Source organism: Phalacrocorax carbo, chromosome 5, assembly GCF_963921805.1.
Source record: "Phalacrocorax carbo chromosome 5, bPhaCar2.1, whole genome shotgun sequence".
In the NCBI taxonomy this organism is placed as follows: domain Eukaryota; kingdom Metazoa; phylum Chordata; class Aves; order Suliformes; family Phalacrocoracidae; genus Phalacrocorax; species Phalacrocorax carbo.
Genome location: NC_087517.1, coordinates 36,795,888 through 36,813,119, shown reverse-complemented (window position 1 = coordinate 36,813,119; position 17,232 = coordinate 36,795,888). Strand labels below are relative to the sequence as shown.

At 37.7% G+C, this 17,232-nt stretch overlaps 1 protein-coding gene across 1 annotated transcript in view; it reads right to left on the bottom strand.

Annotated features, from left to right (window-relative positions):
- Positions 1-17,232, bottom strand: part of CALCRL (calcitonin receptor like receptor) — a 68,322-nt gene that overhangs the window by 13,170 nt on the left and 37,920 nt on the right. The window contains exons 4-10 of the mRNA XM_064452039.1: positions 16,768-16,878; positions 15,713-15,825; positions 11,882-11,973; positions 6,561-6,687; positions 4,822-4,975; positions 3,511-3,571; positions 3,326-3,392 (exon numbers count right to left, since the gene is read on the bottom strand). Coding sequence (XP_064308109.1) covers positions 3,326-3,392; positions 3,511-3,571; positions 4,822-4,975; positions 6,561-6,687; positions 11,882-11,973; positions 15,713-15,825; positions 16,768-16,878 — 725 coding nt within the window. The remainder of the gene's footprint in view (positions 1-3,325; positions 3,393-3,510; positions 3,572-4,821; positions 4,976-6,560; positions 6,688-11,881; positions 11,974-15,712; positions 15,826-16,767; positions 16,879-17,232) is intronic.

The following is a 17,232-nucleotide window of genomic DNA, read 5'->3' as shown; positions in this document are numbered from 1 at the left end:
GATATAAACAGACCATTCTCACCTCAAGAGACACAGATGTGCTTAGATACTAGCTGGTAGCCATTGCTTGGCTTTTAATAGCCTGCTTGAGCCTGGCTTGCTTGGGCAGAACACCTGTATGTGCTCATGAAGACAAGTTTTATACCTGGCCTGTGGACATTTCCAAGGCTGGGAATATGAATGCTGAGCATTCAACTTCTAAATTCCTAAGTCTTGCACTGAGTCCAGCTTAAAGTCATTAAACAGGTAAGTGACAAAGCCGGGAGCTCCTGAACGTCCTTCTAGTACACGTTCACGGAGTCCATTTACTTCTTCTGCTAAAAGAATTTGCATCTATAACAGGCTGTTGGTCTAAGAGAGCAATAGGTAACATTATTATAGGGCAAAATAAACATCCCCGTAGTATTATTGATATAAATAATGGCACACCTAAATCAAAATCTACTTTTTCAGTGGCACCAATGCAAACTAAGGCACCAGTGCACTGGCACTTCTGAAATCTACACTGAAATCACTACTGCCTTCACTAAAGTTCAAACCCATTGCTTTTTCTTACCCCCTCCATTTTGATCAGCATTTGCTTAGTGTAAAAACTAACATCACTCTCCACTGCTTCATTCCCACACTATTTCTTTAGTTGTGGTTGCTGAGGCAAACAGTTGTAATTAAATGGTCAACTGAAGGCAACGCCAATCAAAATGCAACCTATGTCTGCTCCCATTTCCAGTTTCTTTGGCAGGGATCTAACCAGAGTTATGTAAAATGGGCTGTAAAAGCAGCATTATTGTTAACTTTACGTAATTGTAGGATTTTCAGTGATGTACAAGAGTTAAATTCCCATTGGCTTCTGCCAATTCTCCCTCGCACCCACTTGGCAGTCCTCTTCGTGTTCTTTGAGATCTTGCTCCTCCAAGTAGAAACAGTGTCTTCTCCCTTGTTACCGAATTTGCAGTTTAATATTGTTGCTTAAAAGTCTACTAAAGCAGGTCATGCTTAGTGAAGTGTGAAAATTGTAACTGGCAAGCAAGCTGCTTAGGCAAATGAGGGCTCTGTTCACAAAGCCTAAACACATGCATTTCATCTAATGCCTTTATCCCTGGCTTGTCTTTTCTGAATTGACATATTACATTTTTTTTGTTAGCAGAAAGGAAAGCAACGCCTTTAATTTACTTTCACATCATAGGCAAGACGTCTAGTTGTGTTTAATCTTTGTTTTTCCTACATGGTTTTCAAATAAATTTACTGATTGTACCGAGGCAAGAAAAATGCAAGAGAAACACCTTCAGTGAGTTCATGAAAAATACAGGAATATCAAAAGGTATACATATTTATAAAATGCAAACCGAATGGACAAAGATTCTGCCCAGACCAATCCCACAGAGGCGATCTTTATGCCTCCAGTAAAATCAAAGGACATTCTTAGCGTTGCCTTGAATGGAAAGAAGACTTGACAGTTTGGGCCTGATCCAATACATTTGAAACCAGTATGAGTCCTGGCACTGTTTTCAGTGTGACTTTGTGGAGGCCACTGCTGGGAAGGAGAAAATGATCTTGCGTCCTAAAATGAGGTCACTTCATGGAAGACGGTATAGTCTCATAACTTTTACACAAATTCTTCTGTAGTTATTTAAGCAAGCTCTGACTAAAACAAATGGTATTTCGGCTTTAAAGAGCTTTACTTAAGTGATATATCTGTGAAGAGACACCTGGATAAAAGAAGTAGCAACCCACAAGGCAATGCAGAATAGCATACATTTTCTGGGTGAAATACAGCGCTACTGAAGTGAGCAAAAACTTCCTAACCCTTTCTGTGAAAACCTTCTGTGTAAATCAGAGAGAAGAAAAATTGAAAGAATTTAGAATTAGTTTTAACTTTACAGATTAGAGCACCAGTTGAAGTGTCTTAACATGAATATATATGGCAGAACAGGACAAGAGATTATCAGTAATAATTCACACCCCAAGGACCATGAGTCTCACTACTTTCATGGGGACTGCCTCTGATGCATCACGGTATCAACACAATCTTCAAAAATATAAGTTCACCACCTAATTTCACTGTGGATGAAAATGGGAGGCCCAAGAACCATAGGATTTACACAGTGGTCTTCAGAGAGAATCCTCTATGCACAGAATGCCCTCCGCAAATATTCATTAACAATTTAACAGAAGAGGAAGTTCACGTCAATCAGGAACTGAAATGATTTCAAAAAAATTCCTTAATGTTTTCATCCATTATGAATTTCCTTGCATGAACGAAAAGCCATAAAAAAAAGTCAGCAGACATATATACAATACCTTTGCCAGCTCAGTTTGAAGTTTCTGTTATAATAAAAGAGATTACTGTAATATATAGTCAGCAGCTAATTCTGGTCACATATAGAATGCCTCTGCAGCATTCTCTGCATTACACATTCATAGACATTACTTATGGAGATAGTTGTGTAAGTAGGTACATACTAGTATTTTTTTTTTATTATGCACCTATTTCTATTTAGCAATAATCTATTGACTGATTTTCTTAGGTTATATTAAGTCCTAGAATAACTGAAGTACAACATTGATTTTTATACAGTGGAGTCTTCAGTTACCTACCCAGAATTTAACGTCTTCAGTAGGAAACATTAGTGTAATAGAGCTGATATTAACTTGGAGGGTAAGACAACACTGCACTCCAAGAGTTCATGCGGACTAATGAAGCAGAGGAGTTGCAGTATGCTGGTGGCCAAAGCACACACTGCTAGATTAGTGTCACAACAGGGGCAGTCACAGATACTCGCAGAACTGTTTTCACTGGTTCTTTCCCAAGGGCCTGCTCTAGTTTCTCTCCATCCCATATTCCCACCAGCCAGCCCTGACATTCAAGAGCCGTCTTTCTGAACCTCAGTGAGGCCCAGTGCGGTGCCTGTTTGGCCACTTTAGCACAGTGACACTACGATGCTCGTAGTAGAGTCATCCTAGCAAATAGCCTGGGCAGTGAGAAAGCATTCTCAGCTAAAGGAAGGGTTTGAATGTGTCCCTCCAGTACTCCAGGTAATATTTAGTCCTTCCTTGTTACTAGCGTTTAAGTGGAATGATAATCAACATTGCAAAACCTGATGTGTTAATTGTTGTCCTTGGTTTGTCCAAAGACCAGGGGTACAGCTCCTTAATAAGGCTAAGACTTGTGTATCTGGTGTGTCTAAGGCACCTACTGGATTAAGTAAGAGTCCTGCGAATGACAGTGACCTCTAAATGTTAGCTTTAGGCTCTTACCAACATTATAATTCCCCGCAGAACAGCCAGAAAAATAAGAAAAACAAATTATTATCTGAAAAATGCCTACCAGCAGAGCAGCACAGATAGGGCCATGGATGATGTACAGCAGATGAGTATCAGAGCTGATCCAACAACTAGAGAACACAAACAGGGAAGGTAAAAAAGTTTGGCATTTTACCATCTGTTGTATTCCTCTTTTTCCTCTTAAAGAAAATACAACACTTTTGCACAGCAAGTTGAGATGCTACTTACTTGTCATTATAATACAGACTTCTAGCAACGGCATGGATGCAGGCAGGGATCAGTGGGAAACCTGTGAAGAAGAAACAATGTTTTCTTATGTATAAAAACCTGGCTAATAACTAAGTAAACTTGCATCTCTTGCAAGAATCTTCTCTATTTTCACCTAATTCAAGCCATGTACCTGCAGAGCAAATAAAGTAACAGGGACCAATTCTGTTTCTGTTTTCTCAGATACCTTTCAGAGGAGCGTATGAAACCTTATTTCCCATTGTTTTACCAGGAAATCCAGACTAACACACAGAAAGAAAAGGCAGATCAAATTACAAATTTTTAGAATGCAACAATTTTCATTAACACAGATGTTTTTCAGACTGCAGTCTGCAATAAAGCTAAATAGGGAAGTAATATGAAAAAGGTAATTCTATATATGACCGTAGCTTTGGCATTATGGTTATCAATGTTGATTATGTCCTCACTGATACTTGCTGGGTATTCAGAAAACAAGGTCACCTGCAAAAAAATTTTTGAAAACAGACTCTGGAAATCAAGTTGAATTCAAAATCTAAAAAAACCCAAACAAATTAGTTATCTGGGGTCCTTGATGCCCTGGGTGGTAACTAATTTTCAGGAACTGCCGAGCACCTATGATCTTTTCAACCACGTCTCAGTTGTGTCTGTAGTGGGACAGCTAGCGACCCATCTACCAAGTCTTGTTATAGCTGAATGTGCCAATCGACTGGAGCTGAGGAGAAAGTCCTCCCTTGCGCTTTGTGAACATGCTGTGTGCATTATCTGAAATGACCAGGTTTGGCTTGTTAGTTTTGATACTGATATTACTTGAGATCTTCAGCCACAGCTATTCTGTATTTGCTTAGTGAACAATACAGGTCAAATGGAACTGCTGGAAAAATAAATCCTTGGACACCTCTAACTCAGTTCTGACCCTCCACCCTAGACGTGGCGAGACTCCTCTGAAAACAAACATTCATTCCTGAATAAACATCTCCGAGATGAGGAACAATGAATAATTACTTCTTAATGTCTTTTTTATAATAGGAGACTATTTTCTCTGTACAAAGGAGGAGTCCGCTTCCTGACTCCAGAGAAGCATAATCTCTCTTTCAGCAAAGATAGAGGTACATACAACTTCCTACGTTAACATTTGTAAGCCTGTTAAAACACTACAGACAAAGAAGAGCAGTGTGTCATCGCTGTTCAAAGCTACCAGCTCGGAGAAGCAAAACGACAGATGTTCAAATTCTCATGAAAAAGAGTAAGAGATTGCATTGCCCTGAAAATACAGAAGGTGAAATCGCATACCCCAGCCAAGAAGGTAATACCACATCAAGTGTTGTTTCTCAGCAAAAACAGCCACCACAATGAGGGTATGCAGGTAAATGCCTTCACACAGCATCCAGAAGTAGTTGCAACCCATCAGGTACAGGTAGATGAACTGAGACACTTTGCAACTAACCTGTAGAAAAAAGAAGAGTATAATATGAATTTTTAAGTTGCAAAAATCTCAGAGCTTTATTTGCAAAACAGAAAAAAATACTGCTAGAGTCAAATGTTCGTATTTATTGTGGTTTTCACTACAATTACTTTTTTTTTAAAAAGAGAATTTTCATGGTATTAAAATTCCATACTTTATGGTGACAAAAAAATTGGTAACTGAGTCCGCATTTTTATTATGCAAACATGAGGACCTAAAGATCCTCACGCATGATGGCAGAAAGCTGTAATGATGTTTTCCCTTATTGCAAGTATTGCCACATTTGACCATTCCAATCAATAGGGAATCCTCAAATTATCTGATGGTAAGTGCACGAAGAAATGTACTTTGGTGTGGGTGATTCCCTCTCAGTTTTACCAAACACAACATATAACTACTACGGAGAACAATTTATGTTTTTAAAATGCTTACAATATTTCCAATTTTAACCTAGTCGTAACTGCACTTAGGGCCAGCTGAGAACTTGCACAGCAGGTTCTGAAAGGAAGCTCTCTTGTTGGCATATGTTTATATTCAGCTTCATTCAAAAGATATTTTTGATTGAAACGTGATAATATAACTTATTGTGCAGACGAAAACGCGAGGTTGTGAAACAGGAGCAATAGCTAACTTGCATATTCAGACAGAGTAGTTCTTTTTTTTCCTCTCTCTCTTCTGAAGTTGCTGTGTGTTTGATTGATCTATTTCTGGCACTTAGCTTAAAACAAACCAAAAATCAATATCGTTTTACCATGTTCTGCTACGTAACTCATTCAATGACGATCATTAGCAGCTACCTCAAGCCTATTTTCCAGTGCTTTGATGAGCTTTTACAGGAAAAAGAGAATTTATCTTTTTACTTGGTTCAGCTTCTGGAGTTTTGCCCTAACTTTCACAGAATTTAAATTTATCTTCCAGGTCTAAATAAAAATAAAACCATTGTTAGGGATTTGTTTATGTATTTCATTTTCAGGCTCTTCTGTTGATATAACTCCTAGCCTTTTGGGAGAGGCTACTGGTTCACACTTACCCCAGTATTATCAGGAAATGAGAGAGAGAAAAACCGGACCCAAATGGACGGCTTTCTTACTTTGCTTTTTACTTTTGGAATGTAAGGATCAGCTTTATCTCCCTTCACAAAAAAAAAAAATAAATCCTTCTCATTTCAACTTAAAATGGGAAAGTCAAAGCCATAGGAAAGTAGCTGACATCCAAGATACACTCCAAAGCTTTTTTTTTTTTTTACTGCCTTTCCTTGGTGAATTCAACTGTCATAACCTCACTGACATCATCAAGAATAGGCTACTTTCTTGCAGTTGTTTCAGTGCAAAAGTGATTTGTACAAATTCAGAAGAGCAGTTTTTACTATTTCGAAACCTCAAATGTGAAATGCCCAAGTCATTGTTAGACATCTGTTGTAATACATAACACGGATACGTCGTTACTGCACATTTTAACCTCACTACATACAACGTTTCATCAGGTATTCGTGTCTCATTCTCTCTTCTGCATTGCTGAAGTTTTTCACATACAAATCAACAAGGCTGCCAAATATACTTTCACTTACTGGATTACTTGCAACTAACTCCTGATTGTTGGCAACTGCAGTCAGGGAAATTATTGTTACAACAGAGTTGCAAACAAAAGAGAAAAACAGATTTTTATGCAGGGTAATCCTTTGGCAACTCAAGCTCCTAGAAAAGAGAAACAAGAACAAATGAATACACAGGGGAACAACTGTGAGTACTTGGGGACAACTGTGAAATTTTGAAATACTAGAGCTCTTTATTTTATTAAGAAGTCTTACATCAACCCTTTCTTCAGCTCCAGTCCAAGTTTAATAGAATGATGTGAAAGGTAACACCTTCCCTTAAAGACCAACAGGAGGCAAAGCAAGTACATTCAGTTCCAATATGTTTACAGTGAAGGACCTGCTTTGTAGCGGCTATCTAAAAAAGATCTGAAAAGCAATAATACAACATGTTTCAGAAGATTTAGACCTCTTTTTTTGTTAGTGCTTGAAGAATTTCCCAATTAACTATCATAACTGAGCTCGAAGAAGCTGTCTTACCCTATGCTTCCATTTACCCAAAGCTGTTAAGATTTTTTTGAGGATAATTCTCTTTTACCAGTATTCTTGCAATTTTTCTTCCTTAATCCTATGGCTAGAGAAATACCCAAATAAGTAAAATAACTCAAATCTTACCTCGACTTTGTATATAACTAAGTTATAAACAGTATATAGAAGAGAATTACAAAAAGAAATACATAACTGCATTTAACTGTGTTAATTTTCAAGGTTTGATTTTAATCTTGCAATAAAATTAAATAAAAGATATCTTTGCAAGGGCTTTCTTTTTTTTTTTAAACAGAGGTTCAATAATATTAAATAATACTAGAAGTTGAACATCGTCACAGCAAATTTCTGTCTAGAGAAAGCAGGTCTAACTTCGTGCCATTCCAAGAGACAGGAGTGCTTCTCATTCAAGTTTTTCCAAAGAAATCCAGCTTTAAAGGCAAACACAAAAGAAGGTAGAAAGCCTATATGGATATATAAACAATTCAGATCATTGTGATATTAAGGTTTACTGCTTAGAATTCCCAAAAGAGCAAGTATCATCCATTTTGTTATGAAAGCAGATGATCACTTTACAAAGTTGGGTAAAAGTTATTCTTTTGGCTTTAATTTAGGGGGCGCGCAGCACATCTGAGCAAACCGACTCGATCAGAGCCATACAGCCCGTCAGTTCCGGCAGTCAGGAGCAGAGCCCAGTTTCGAAGGGCGAGCGTCGCTCAGAGAAACACACCCCACATGCAAAAAGAAGCGATGAAGACTGTGGCACTGTGGTCACTCTCAGGAAACACTCTTTGGTTAATTTGGAGGAAGCACCTACTGAAGCCTGTGCTGTAGAGAGTCTGTGCTTTATAACTGCACCTACCTCCCTCCCTCCCTTTTAGAGTCAGCAATGTAGAGTGCAGTTGCTTGACGAAATGAAATTACTAACTGGATGAGGAAAATCTATCACTTGCACGTGCAACTGCTCTTCACTGTTAGAGAATTCAGAAATATATTGACAAGGTCACCAGGGGACAAGTCTAAATTGTCATACGGGGTGGGGTGGGTGGAAAAATCAAGTTTTCCAGCCTTTTAAAATAGCATGCCTGGAAGAAAAGATAAAGGGTGGACATTGGTGACTCCTTTTTACCTTGGGATGGCAGGAGGGAGAAGAACTTTATATTTTAACAGAGAAATACAGATACGTAATAGTCACAAAAGCTGGAGGAGTATATTGAAAACTGTTGAGAATGTGACAGGTGAAACAAGAAGCAAAATGACCCCCGCTGAACAGAAGACAGTCAAAAAACACTGGCTATAGAGGAGATTGCACTTCTTGATTGCATTCTTTGCAGCTACCACAAGATGAGCGTACGAAGCATGCCACAGATAAGTGGAATAAGTTAACAGGTTCTGATATGCACAGTGCAATACCATGGATCAGGCAGAGTTTCTGCAAGTCAAGCCTTGGAGCCCTGAGACTCATGTCACTAAATGCGGGGGAAGGAAACCACTCTAGAAACCAGCGCTGCCATGCAGCACAAGGAACTACCCTACATGAACCTCTGGTTGCCAAGTGTTATTTGCTTGAAGAAAATAGAAAGTGTCCAAAATACAGAACAGATTTGCATATGAATTAAGTGGTAAAGATTATTCCATTCAGCTTTTTAAAATTTTATTTTTGTCTTTTGATTTAATGGCCAAAAAAAGGAAAAACTTTTATTACTATAATATGCAGTTTTTCCTGTTCTTTGAAAACATACTTTTATATGTTGTTTTTTTTTTCCCCTATGTGTTTATATATGAAAAGAGAGGCAATATTAGGTTACAGCTAAGGGCTTTGTGTAAACAAGTCCCAAAGAACTCTGGAATTCTGTCTGCTTATTGTTAAGATTCAATGCACAGGCAAGGAAAAGCACGTACAGCTAATGGGGCCATCTCTCAGGGTCATCCAGCAGCTGTTCCTGTTGAATATTCAGACACACCCATCCACACCCACCTCCACCCATGCATAAAAGGACTGAAAGCATCACCGGACAAGAAACAAGAAAGCAAGACTGATGACATTTAAAAACGAAGACTGTTTTTGGTAGTAAAAGGATTTTTTCCTCAGCCTCCCCACCCTCCCTCTTCTGTTACCCTTCCTATATTCCTTTTTCTATTTTCCTCAATGACATAATATCCTTTAATCACTTAATTATCATAATGATAATCTAAGAAGATTTCAGTGACCTACCATGTGCAGTAAAATAAAAAACAGACCTCCTGCTAAATTACCTACTTTCCTTCCTATTTTGACTCCTGTATGCCTTGGGCATTAGGGAAAATTAATTTCTCCAATACTTCTCCAAAAGAAAAAAAAAGGTAACTTTTTCCAAAAGGTCCGGGATGTATTTGAGATCTAATTTTTTAAGGTATTTAAATACTGCAAAATTCAACCAGTGAGATCCACATATGCACCTAAGGGGAATTATCCATTTGGCTGAAATTAACCTGAAGTGACTTAGGAACCTCCTAGCTCTCTATCAATCTATCATTCAGTTGTTTGCCCATGCTTTAAGCTCAGTGTTGCTATTCTCTCTGAGTGCTGTCATAGAATTTGACATGATTCTTGATCAACAACAGCTCTATTTCAGGTGGGCTTTTTTTGTTTGGTTCATTTGGTTTTTGTTTGGGTTGGGGGGACATCTTTCAAATTATAGCTCCCCTTTCTCTGCATTCACTGGGTTTTTTTAACTTTTCTCTTGCCTTGTTTTTCATTATGAAAACCATACAACTATTTTAACAGAAGATTTGTAATAAACCCATGTATGATCTTGAGTATGTAAAGAACAAGAAAGCAGAGCCACTGCAAGAAGTTACTTTTATGTGTCATAGGTGAATTTTCAGAGAGGAAGATCAGAGTTCCAACTTTATAGCCCATTTTATGCTATTAAACCAAGAACTCCAATCCACTTGGGGAACACAAGTCACAGAATGGACACGTATTTCCAATGAGACAATTTTCTGAAGAAAAACAGAATTTCAAATAAAAAAATAAAATGCACAAAAACATTTTTATCTCAAACCCCCCCCCTCCCCCAACATTCAGACCCCGAATAGACGATACCTGAAGAGCTGGAAAGATTTGAAAAAAACCTGCCATTCTTCCTATGGAGAAAAGCACCCATTTCTAGTCAAACCTAAAGATATTGTAATGGTCAGCAGTTTGGCAAGTATCATCTGGAAACTATCAATCGACCAACAGAATAAATTTTTTGGAAACATGACAAATTCAAAGGCACCTACACACAATAGGAAAGAAAAAAGCCCACCTGTTAAATCTATGAATAATTATACAAGCTTCAGCTGATACATAATACATCCTGGTATTAATCTAGATCCTTAAATACCCTTCTGGTACTAAAAATACTTTGGAGGAACTGTACATCCCAAGAGAACAGCTTCTGGAAGACTTTCTTTAGCTTGCTTTAAATTTTGTAATTTCCTTTTATATCCCAACATAGCCACAGTCTAGAAAATGTGGTTTGTGGGTATGGATTAATTCCATGTGGTTCTCTGAGGAGAGATGATCCTTCTACCAGAGGGAGAAAAAAAAACCCTGGAGGGTTGGACAAACACGACAGTTATAGCGGTAGCCAAACAGATCACCTGCTTTTGCAGTAAGTGCCAGAAGCCAAGATACAATGGGCTTGGTTTTTATATTATAGTACAGTCAAATCATGCTTTGCTGTCTCTGAACGTTTAAAATCATATCGTATTCCAGATCTTTTTGTTTTGTCCTGAGAAGTCTATGTGAAAGTATTTTTCCTGTCACTGTAGTCTGTTAAACTTCCTGTGACATTTACAGCAACAGTATAGCCGTTTTTTATGCAAAATCAAGCTTCTTATAAGGACTCAGTGCCTTTTCACATGTTGATTTTGTGAAGGAAAACTGCATTTGGAAATTGTAAGTATTGTTTTTATAGGTCATATGCAAATAAATTGATTAAGAAACAAATATTTCCATTTCTTCTCATGAAAAGAAGCCAGAAAAAAAGCTGAAAAGTCATCTTGAATATTGAATTTCATAAATACAGGCTACAAAGTTGCAACACTGTGGTTTGTTTGGGATTTGTGGAAATGTCCCAGAACCTGGGGAAATAATGCATACCTAAATTGGAAACACTATATTCAGCCAAATGTGACTAAAAAATGATAATTTTTTATCAGATATCTGCTACCCCTACCTAATCAAAGTCCAGAGCATGAGAAAAACAAAATCTGAGCTAGCCCCACAGTTGCTGGTGTATTTGCTATTCATATTTAAATATTAGGAAAAAATAAAAGGTGGAGGGCATAGCAGTAAGAAATAGGTAAGCTTGTAGAGCAGATCTACATTATCCAATGAAAAATTATGCAGAAATTATTAAACTAGTGCAGGTTAACAAGAAAAGCGTACATTGTGCAGTGCAGCATTTGGCACAGAGAACAACTAGTCTCCCTCAGCTCTGCTCGTGTGGCAACACTCCTGGTTTCAACCTTTATACTAAGCCTCATCAACTTCTTAAAAAACCAGAGAGACAGTTGTCTTCCATGGGAAAGAAAAGTTCACAACATGTGAAGTAATAAGAAGAGTAATTTTAAAAGACCTGTGCATTATATTGCAAGTTGTTGTGACAGTGGTGATACACTGCTCAAATGTTCTTCAAGAAGAACAAACAAACCAATATACTGACTTTCTTCACCTTCTTGCTCCATCTAATTTCATTGGGATAGCTGGTGTTTCAAAGTATTGAAACTAGGATTGTTGCAACCACTGATACTTGGTAAAGGTTTTTAAATATACTTACTTAAAATAAAAGAATATGCCAAGAGAAATCAGAAGTGATGCAATTGAAAGACCATGTCCGATGATGGCCAAGTAATACAAATTCAGAGCAGTCTGCAATTCAAGAACAAAACCAAGCGCTTGTGATGCATACAGAACTATTGTTGATAAAGCACATACTTATACATCTCTTCTGCACATAAAATGACTATAATAGGATTAAGAAAATAAAAACATTACAGATAATGATGAGTCAAGTCTACAGTCCTGCAAATCAACGTCTTACTAGAATCTATTTCTGTTAGATGCACAACAGATTCTTTGAAAATATCACTAGAACTTACCTCTTATCAGTTAAAACATTAAGTTTCAATATATACTGCTTTGTTTTTTCTGAGTATTTACATAAATCTGGCTATTTATGCTACTACATTGGGTGCATTTCTGCCCGAGACTTGAATAATCTATTAACACAACTCTTAAGTAAAAGATGTGCTTACTATATCAATTTATATATTTTTATCTCATAGAAGTTTTTTTTTATCATCATTTAAAGATACTTCCTTCAAAGCAGGCTATGATTATGGTATTGGAAATTTAGCTTTCATTCAGCATTTAAAGAAGGGTGTGAAAAAAATTAACAATGACTCAAAAATAGTGAAGGCTAAACAGTCTTGTTAAATAAGCCTACAGCCAAATTATAGAATTATGAAAATCTGGGTAGATACAAAACGTAAAAATGAGGAACTACTAAACTAATATTTGAAATATATACAACATGTTATCATTAATTCTTTGTATTAATAAATATATAAAAGTCCACTAGTAACAAACGCCTGCTTTCAGTCATGGAATCTGCTTCACAAATTTCTCCAGTTTCATTAAATCCTTAGATTATAATTTTGCACATAAGGAAATGAAGATTTTCAGGTTGAACCTTGTACTATCACAATAAAGCAGAACTATCTGGATTCTACAGGAAGAATTAGAGCATGCATACAAATGCTCATGCACTCCAAACTGTATGTGTCCTCTGAACTTACTCCAATTTAAGATAGACTAATTGCAGCTGGCTGCCTATATTGAATTTTGAAATAATATAAAAAGATTCCAAGTAAATCTCTAAGAACATTGTAAGGTGAGACAAGGATACCTCTTTGTACAGGGTAGAATGTTTCAAATTATTATTTAAAAAAATGCAATAACTTCTTTACTTTAAAAAAGTAATGTGCTAGGTTTAAATGAAACTTTCAAAAAAATTTGGAAGTGAGAAAAAACAAGGGTTACTCCTGAAGCCCTAAAGCTTGACTACGTATACATAATGGCACTTCATCCAGTTTAGGCAAAGGTACACGTTAAAGATTTGGAAGATTTCTGCACAATTAAGAACTGGCATGAAACAGTGTTACAGCAGGGACTGCCGATGAGGGCAATAACAATAAGAATTGAACAAAAGACAACAGTCACATTTATTGTGCGTTATCTGACCCGCCTTCCAAGCAGCGTGAAAAGATAATGTTGTTTAACATAACAACAAATAGAACTGTAGCAAACAGTAAGGCTTTCTTCAGAGCTATTATTCCATTTTAACAATAGCTTCTGATGCATGTCAGCGTTGAAATATGCTGGCAAAACAGCCTCAGGGAAACTAGCTCATTATTCATAAAGACAGACCTGCATGGATCTACTCCTGCCTGAATACTCTTCTCTCGGTTTCCAGCCAAATATTAGCAAGAATAAATTAATTATAGCATCTCTGCCAGCAGAATTAAACTACCATTAGCATATTCAATGCCTCATAATTTAAGAAAAAGCAATACAAAAGTGCCTTATTATCATCTATTACCACCTTTTCTCAATATGGTTTCAAGGTAAATACCTTAAAGCACTCTTGACAAAAATGATGCAGGCAGTTAGGATTTCTACTAGATGTCAGTATTCTTGACACAATTTATTACTGAGCTCTCTTCCATAAGGTCCAAATTAATTTACAGTCTATCCTGACCTGCATTTTATATTCATAGTTCTTGGGCGTTTACAGTTTCAGTTTACTGCTTCTTCCCATGACTGAATGTTTAATAAACATAAAGAATATTAGTGGTCATAGAGTTGGGGAGAGGGAGGAGCAAAATATGCAGTTTTGCCCATTATATCCTCACATATCACAGAGTATCTCAGAAAGAGAGCATTTGGAGGTTTACCAGACTTTTAAAATTATTTTTGTTTTTCTAAATCTGTCACTGGATGGGCATCTTCAAGATAAACTGAAGTCTATAAAAATATCATCCATACAGATACTCACATGGGTATGTGTGTGCATAGAGTCTACCTCTGATATCTAGAAAATAACTCTCTCAAAGCATTTTGCTGCCTGGCATGAGAAAATTTTGGATGCTTGCAAAATTTCACTTAAATAAACTTGTCGTTTTTCCATTCATGTGAGCAGCTTAATATCGCAGAAACTGAAAAAAATGGCACTTGGGAGCCAGGACACAAGACATAAACAGGAAAAGAATCATGAAGAAAAAACAAACCCTATCTAACACTTCTCACCATTTACTTCTCTTTGGCCTCCAAAGATCCTGTGGTGAATCCACTCAACTACTGCTTGCCTACACTTTAGTAAAAAAGAAAATATTAACTCTGCTTTTCACACTGGGTGGGTGGGGGAACTAAACCAAACCATCAGAACTCAAAGCTGCCTTGAAGGTGTATTTATCCCAAGTAAAACTCTGGTTGTGCACCTGCTGAAAATCTGCCACTATGAGTTAATTGGATAAACCCATGCACTCAGCACATCTTCTGAGATGTGCCAACCTCCTTCAGTTCTGCTGAATTAGATCCTACTTCAAAATTACAGAGCAAAACATAAAGGTCTACTTTTATAAGGCATACACTTTGCTTATCAGCAGATGACTCTGAATAACCTAGTTTTTCAGTGAAGTCTAGTACCTAGACATTTATCTGTCCTGTCTACACCTGGACAGCAGGCTGATCATAAGCCAGCAGTGTGCCCTTGTGGCCAAGAAGGACAACAATATCCTGGGGTGCATTAAAAGGAGTGTGGCCAGCAGATCGAGAGAGGTTATCCTCCCCCTCTACTCTGCCCTGGTGAGACCACATTTGGAGTGCCGTGTCCAGTTTTGGGGCCCCCAGTTTAAGAAGGATGTGGAACTGCTTGAGCAAGTCCAGCGGAGGGCTACCAAGATGATCAGGGGGCTGTAGCGTCTCCCTTAAAAGGCTGTAAGACTTGGGTTTGTTTAGCCTGGAGAAGAGAAGACTGAGGGGGGATCTCATCAGTGCTTATGAATATCTGAAGGATGGGTGTCAGGATGATGGGACTAGGCTCTTTTCAGTGGGGCCCAACAGCAGGACAAGGGGCAGTGGGCACAAGCTGGAACACAGGAAGTTCCACCTAAACATGAGAAAAAAACGTTTTTCCTGTGAGGGTGCCAGAGCAGCGGCACAGGCTGCCCAAGGAGGTTGTGGAGTCTCCTTCCCTGGAGACATTCAAAACCTGCCTGGATGCGTTCCTGTGCCCCCTGCTCTAGGTGTGCCTGCTCAAGCAGGGGGGTTGGACAAGATGATCTCCAGAGGTCCCTTCCAACCCTTATCATTCTGTGATTCTGTGGTTTAAAATACTCATAAATATGATCATATTATTCAAGCAGTTGACGTCAGCTGTAGAAGACAAACAGGTGGGTTGGGGGTTTTGCACAATTCATCCTTCTTATTCAACATGCTTTCTTCTTTTTGCATTTTGATGATGCTTCAAATCTGCTGCCCTTTGAGTTTGTGAAAATTTTCACATCTGTTTCTTGAAACTGGTAACATAGATTCATTCCTTTCCTACCTTCACTTTTTCATGCGTATAGATATTACACTGTGTATAGTTTGTCCATGTCCTGTTGCTTTCTGGGTGTCTAAACCAATTCCCACTTGGATCACAGATCTTCGTAACTTTTTCTACAGTCAAAGTAGAGGGAAAGAAAAACAAAAAAGAAAAACAGAACAGTCAGCACTGAAGTTCTACTTCCTGATGCCTAGTATTTAATGAAGAAAGATTGGCAAACAAATGACAGTTTTATTAATGTGACTAGAGAGACATTGCTTGTTACTATGAATTCTGAGAAACTAGAGGCCATTGTTTTTGCTTGGCAAAGGCAACTGATGATGTGTTTTTCCTTAAGAAAACAAATAGATTTCCCTCCTCCAAACCAGTAAGTATCAGAATATATCACACTAATTGTTAGAGAACTACCAGATGAAGTGACAAGAATATTTAAATGGCATGTTTAACATCCAAGATCTAATCTGAAGTCTGACATCCTACCGCTGTAAATTAGGATTGGACAGGCAGGAAAACATCAATAGAGAAACTGCTCAAAAATCAAACTGGAAAGTTTCTGGGACCACATAATGATTTCTATCATCAGACAGAAAGAGGCATGAAAGGACCCTGAGAAATGCAGCAGAAAGAGACAAGAGTGGAATTCTATGACATTTTCCACATGCTCACAGATGCAAAGTTTAGCCTACAGAAACAGGAAAAGATTAACTCATGGGAGAAACTCTTGTCAACTTCAGCTTCTGAACTGAGGTAAAAGACTAAGTCATATTTCTTCTTGTCTGTCAGAGAGAAGCGCTCATCTCTTGGAAGAAAAAAAACCATGATCTAACTTCGATTTCTATTTCCTAATCTTCAGAATCCCTCCAGGACATGTTTCAGAAAAGAAAATAAGTAACTTATCAGTTTTCTATGTGATAAAGGGAAAATGCAATAATGGTTTTGGAAGTACTGAAATTCTGGAGCATTAGTGACTTGAGTGGGGCAAACAGGAAGCATCAAGCATGCAAAGCCTCATTTTATTAATAAATATGTTGATGTAAAAGCCCATGCACACTTACCTGATGGGTTGAAATCCTGAAAGTAGTCAGGACAACGCTGTACTGACACAGTTCCAGCAGCAACATCACTCCAGCACAACCAGCCATCCCACGTCCTGTTACAGTAAGGACCTGCAAACAAGTAGAAACCTGATAATAAAATAACAACCCTTCTTTCATAATAGCTTTTCAAAAGAAAGATGTAAGACTACGAAAGGTAAGTTTCTCACTTGCAGCAAGGAGAAAAATGAAAACAGAAATGTAAGAGTTAGCAGCAGTTAATTAAAACGCCACTTAATAGAAACAGTTCCCTATATATACATTTCTTTGAACACATTTTAAAATCCATCATCATTCACCTTGAAATGGTCTACATCTACAATTTACAAGCCTCAGATCTAGAGTAGGGCAGGCAAAAAATCCTAAATCAGTTCTGACCAAATAATGCACATCAAAGAGCCTTAAGCTTGCAAAGACCATTCTACT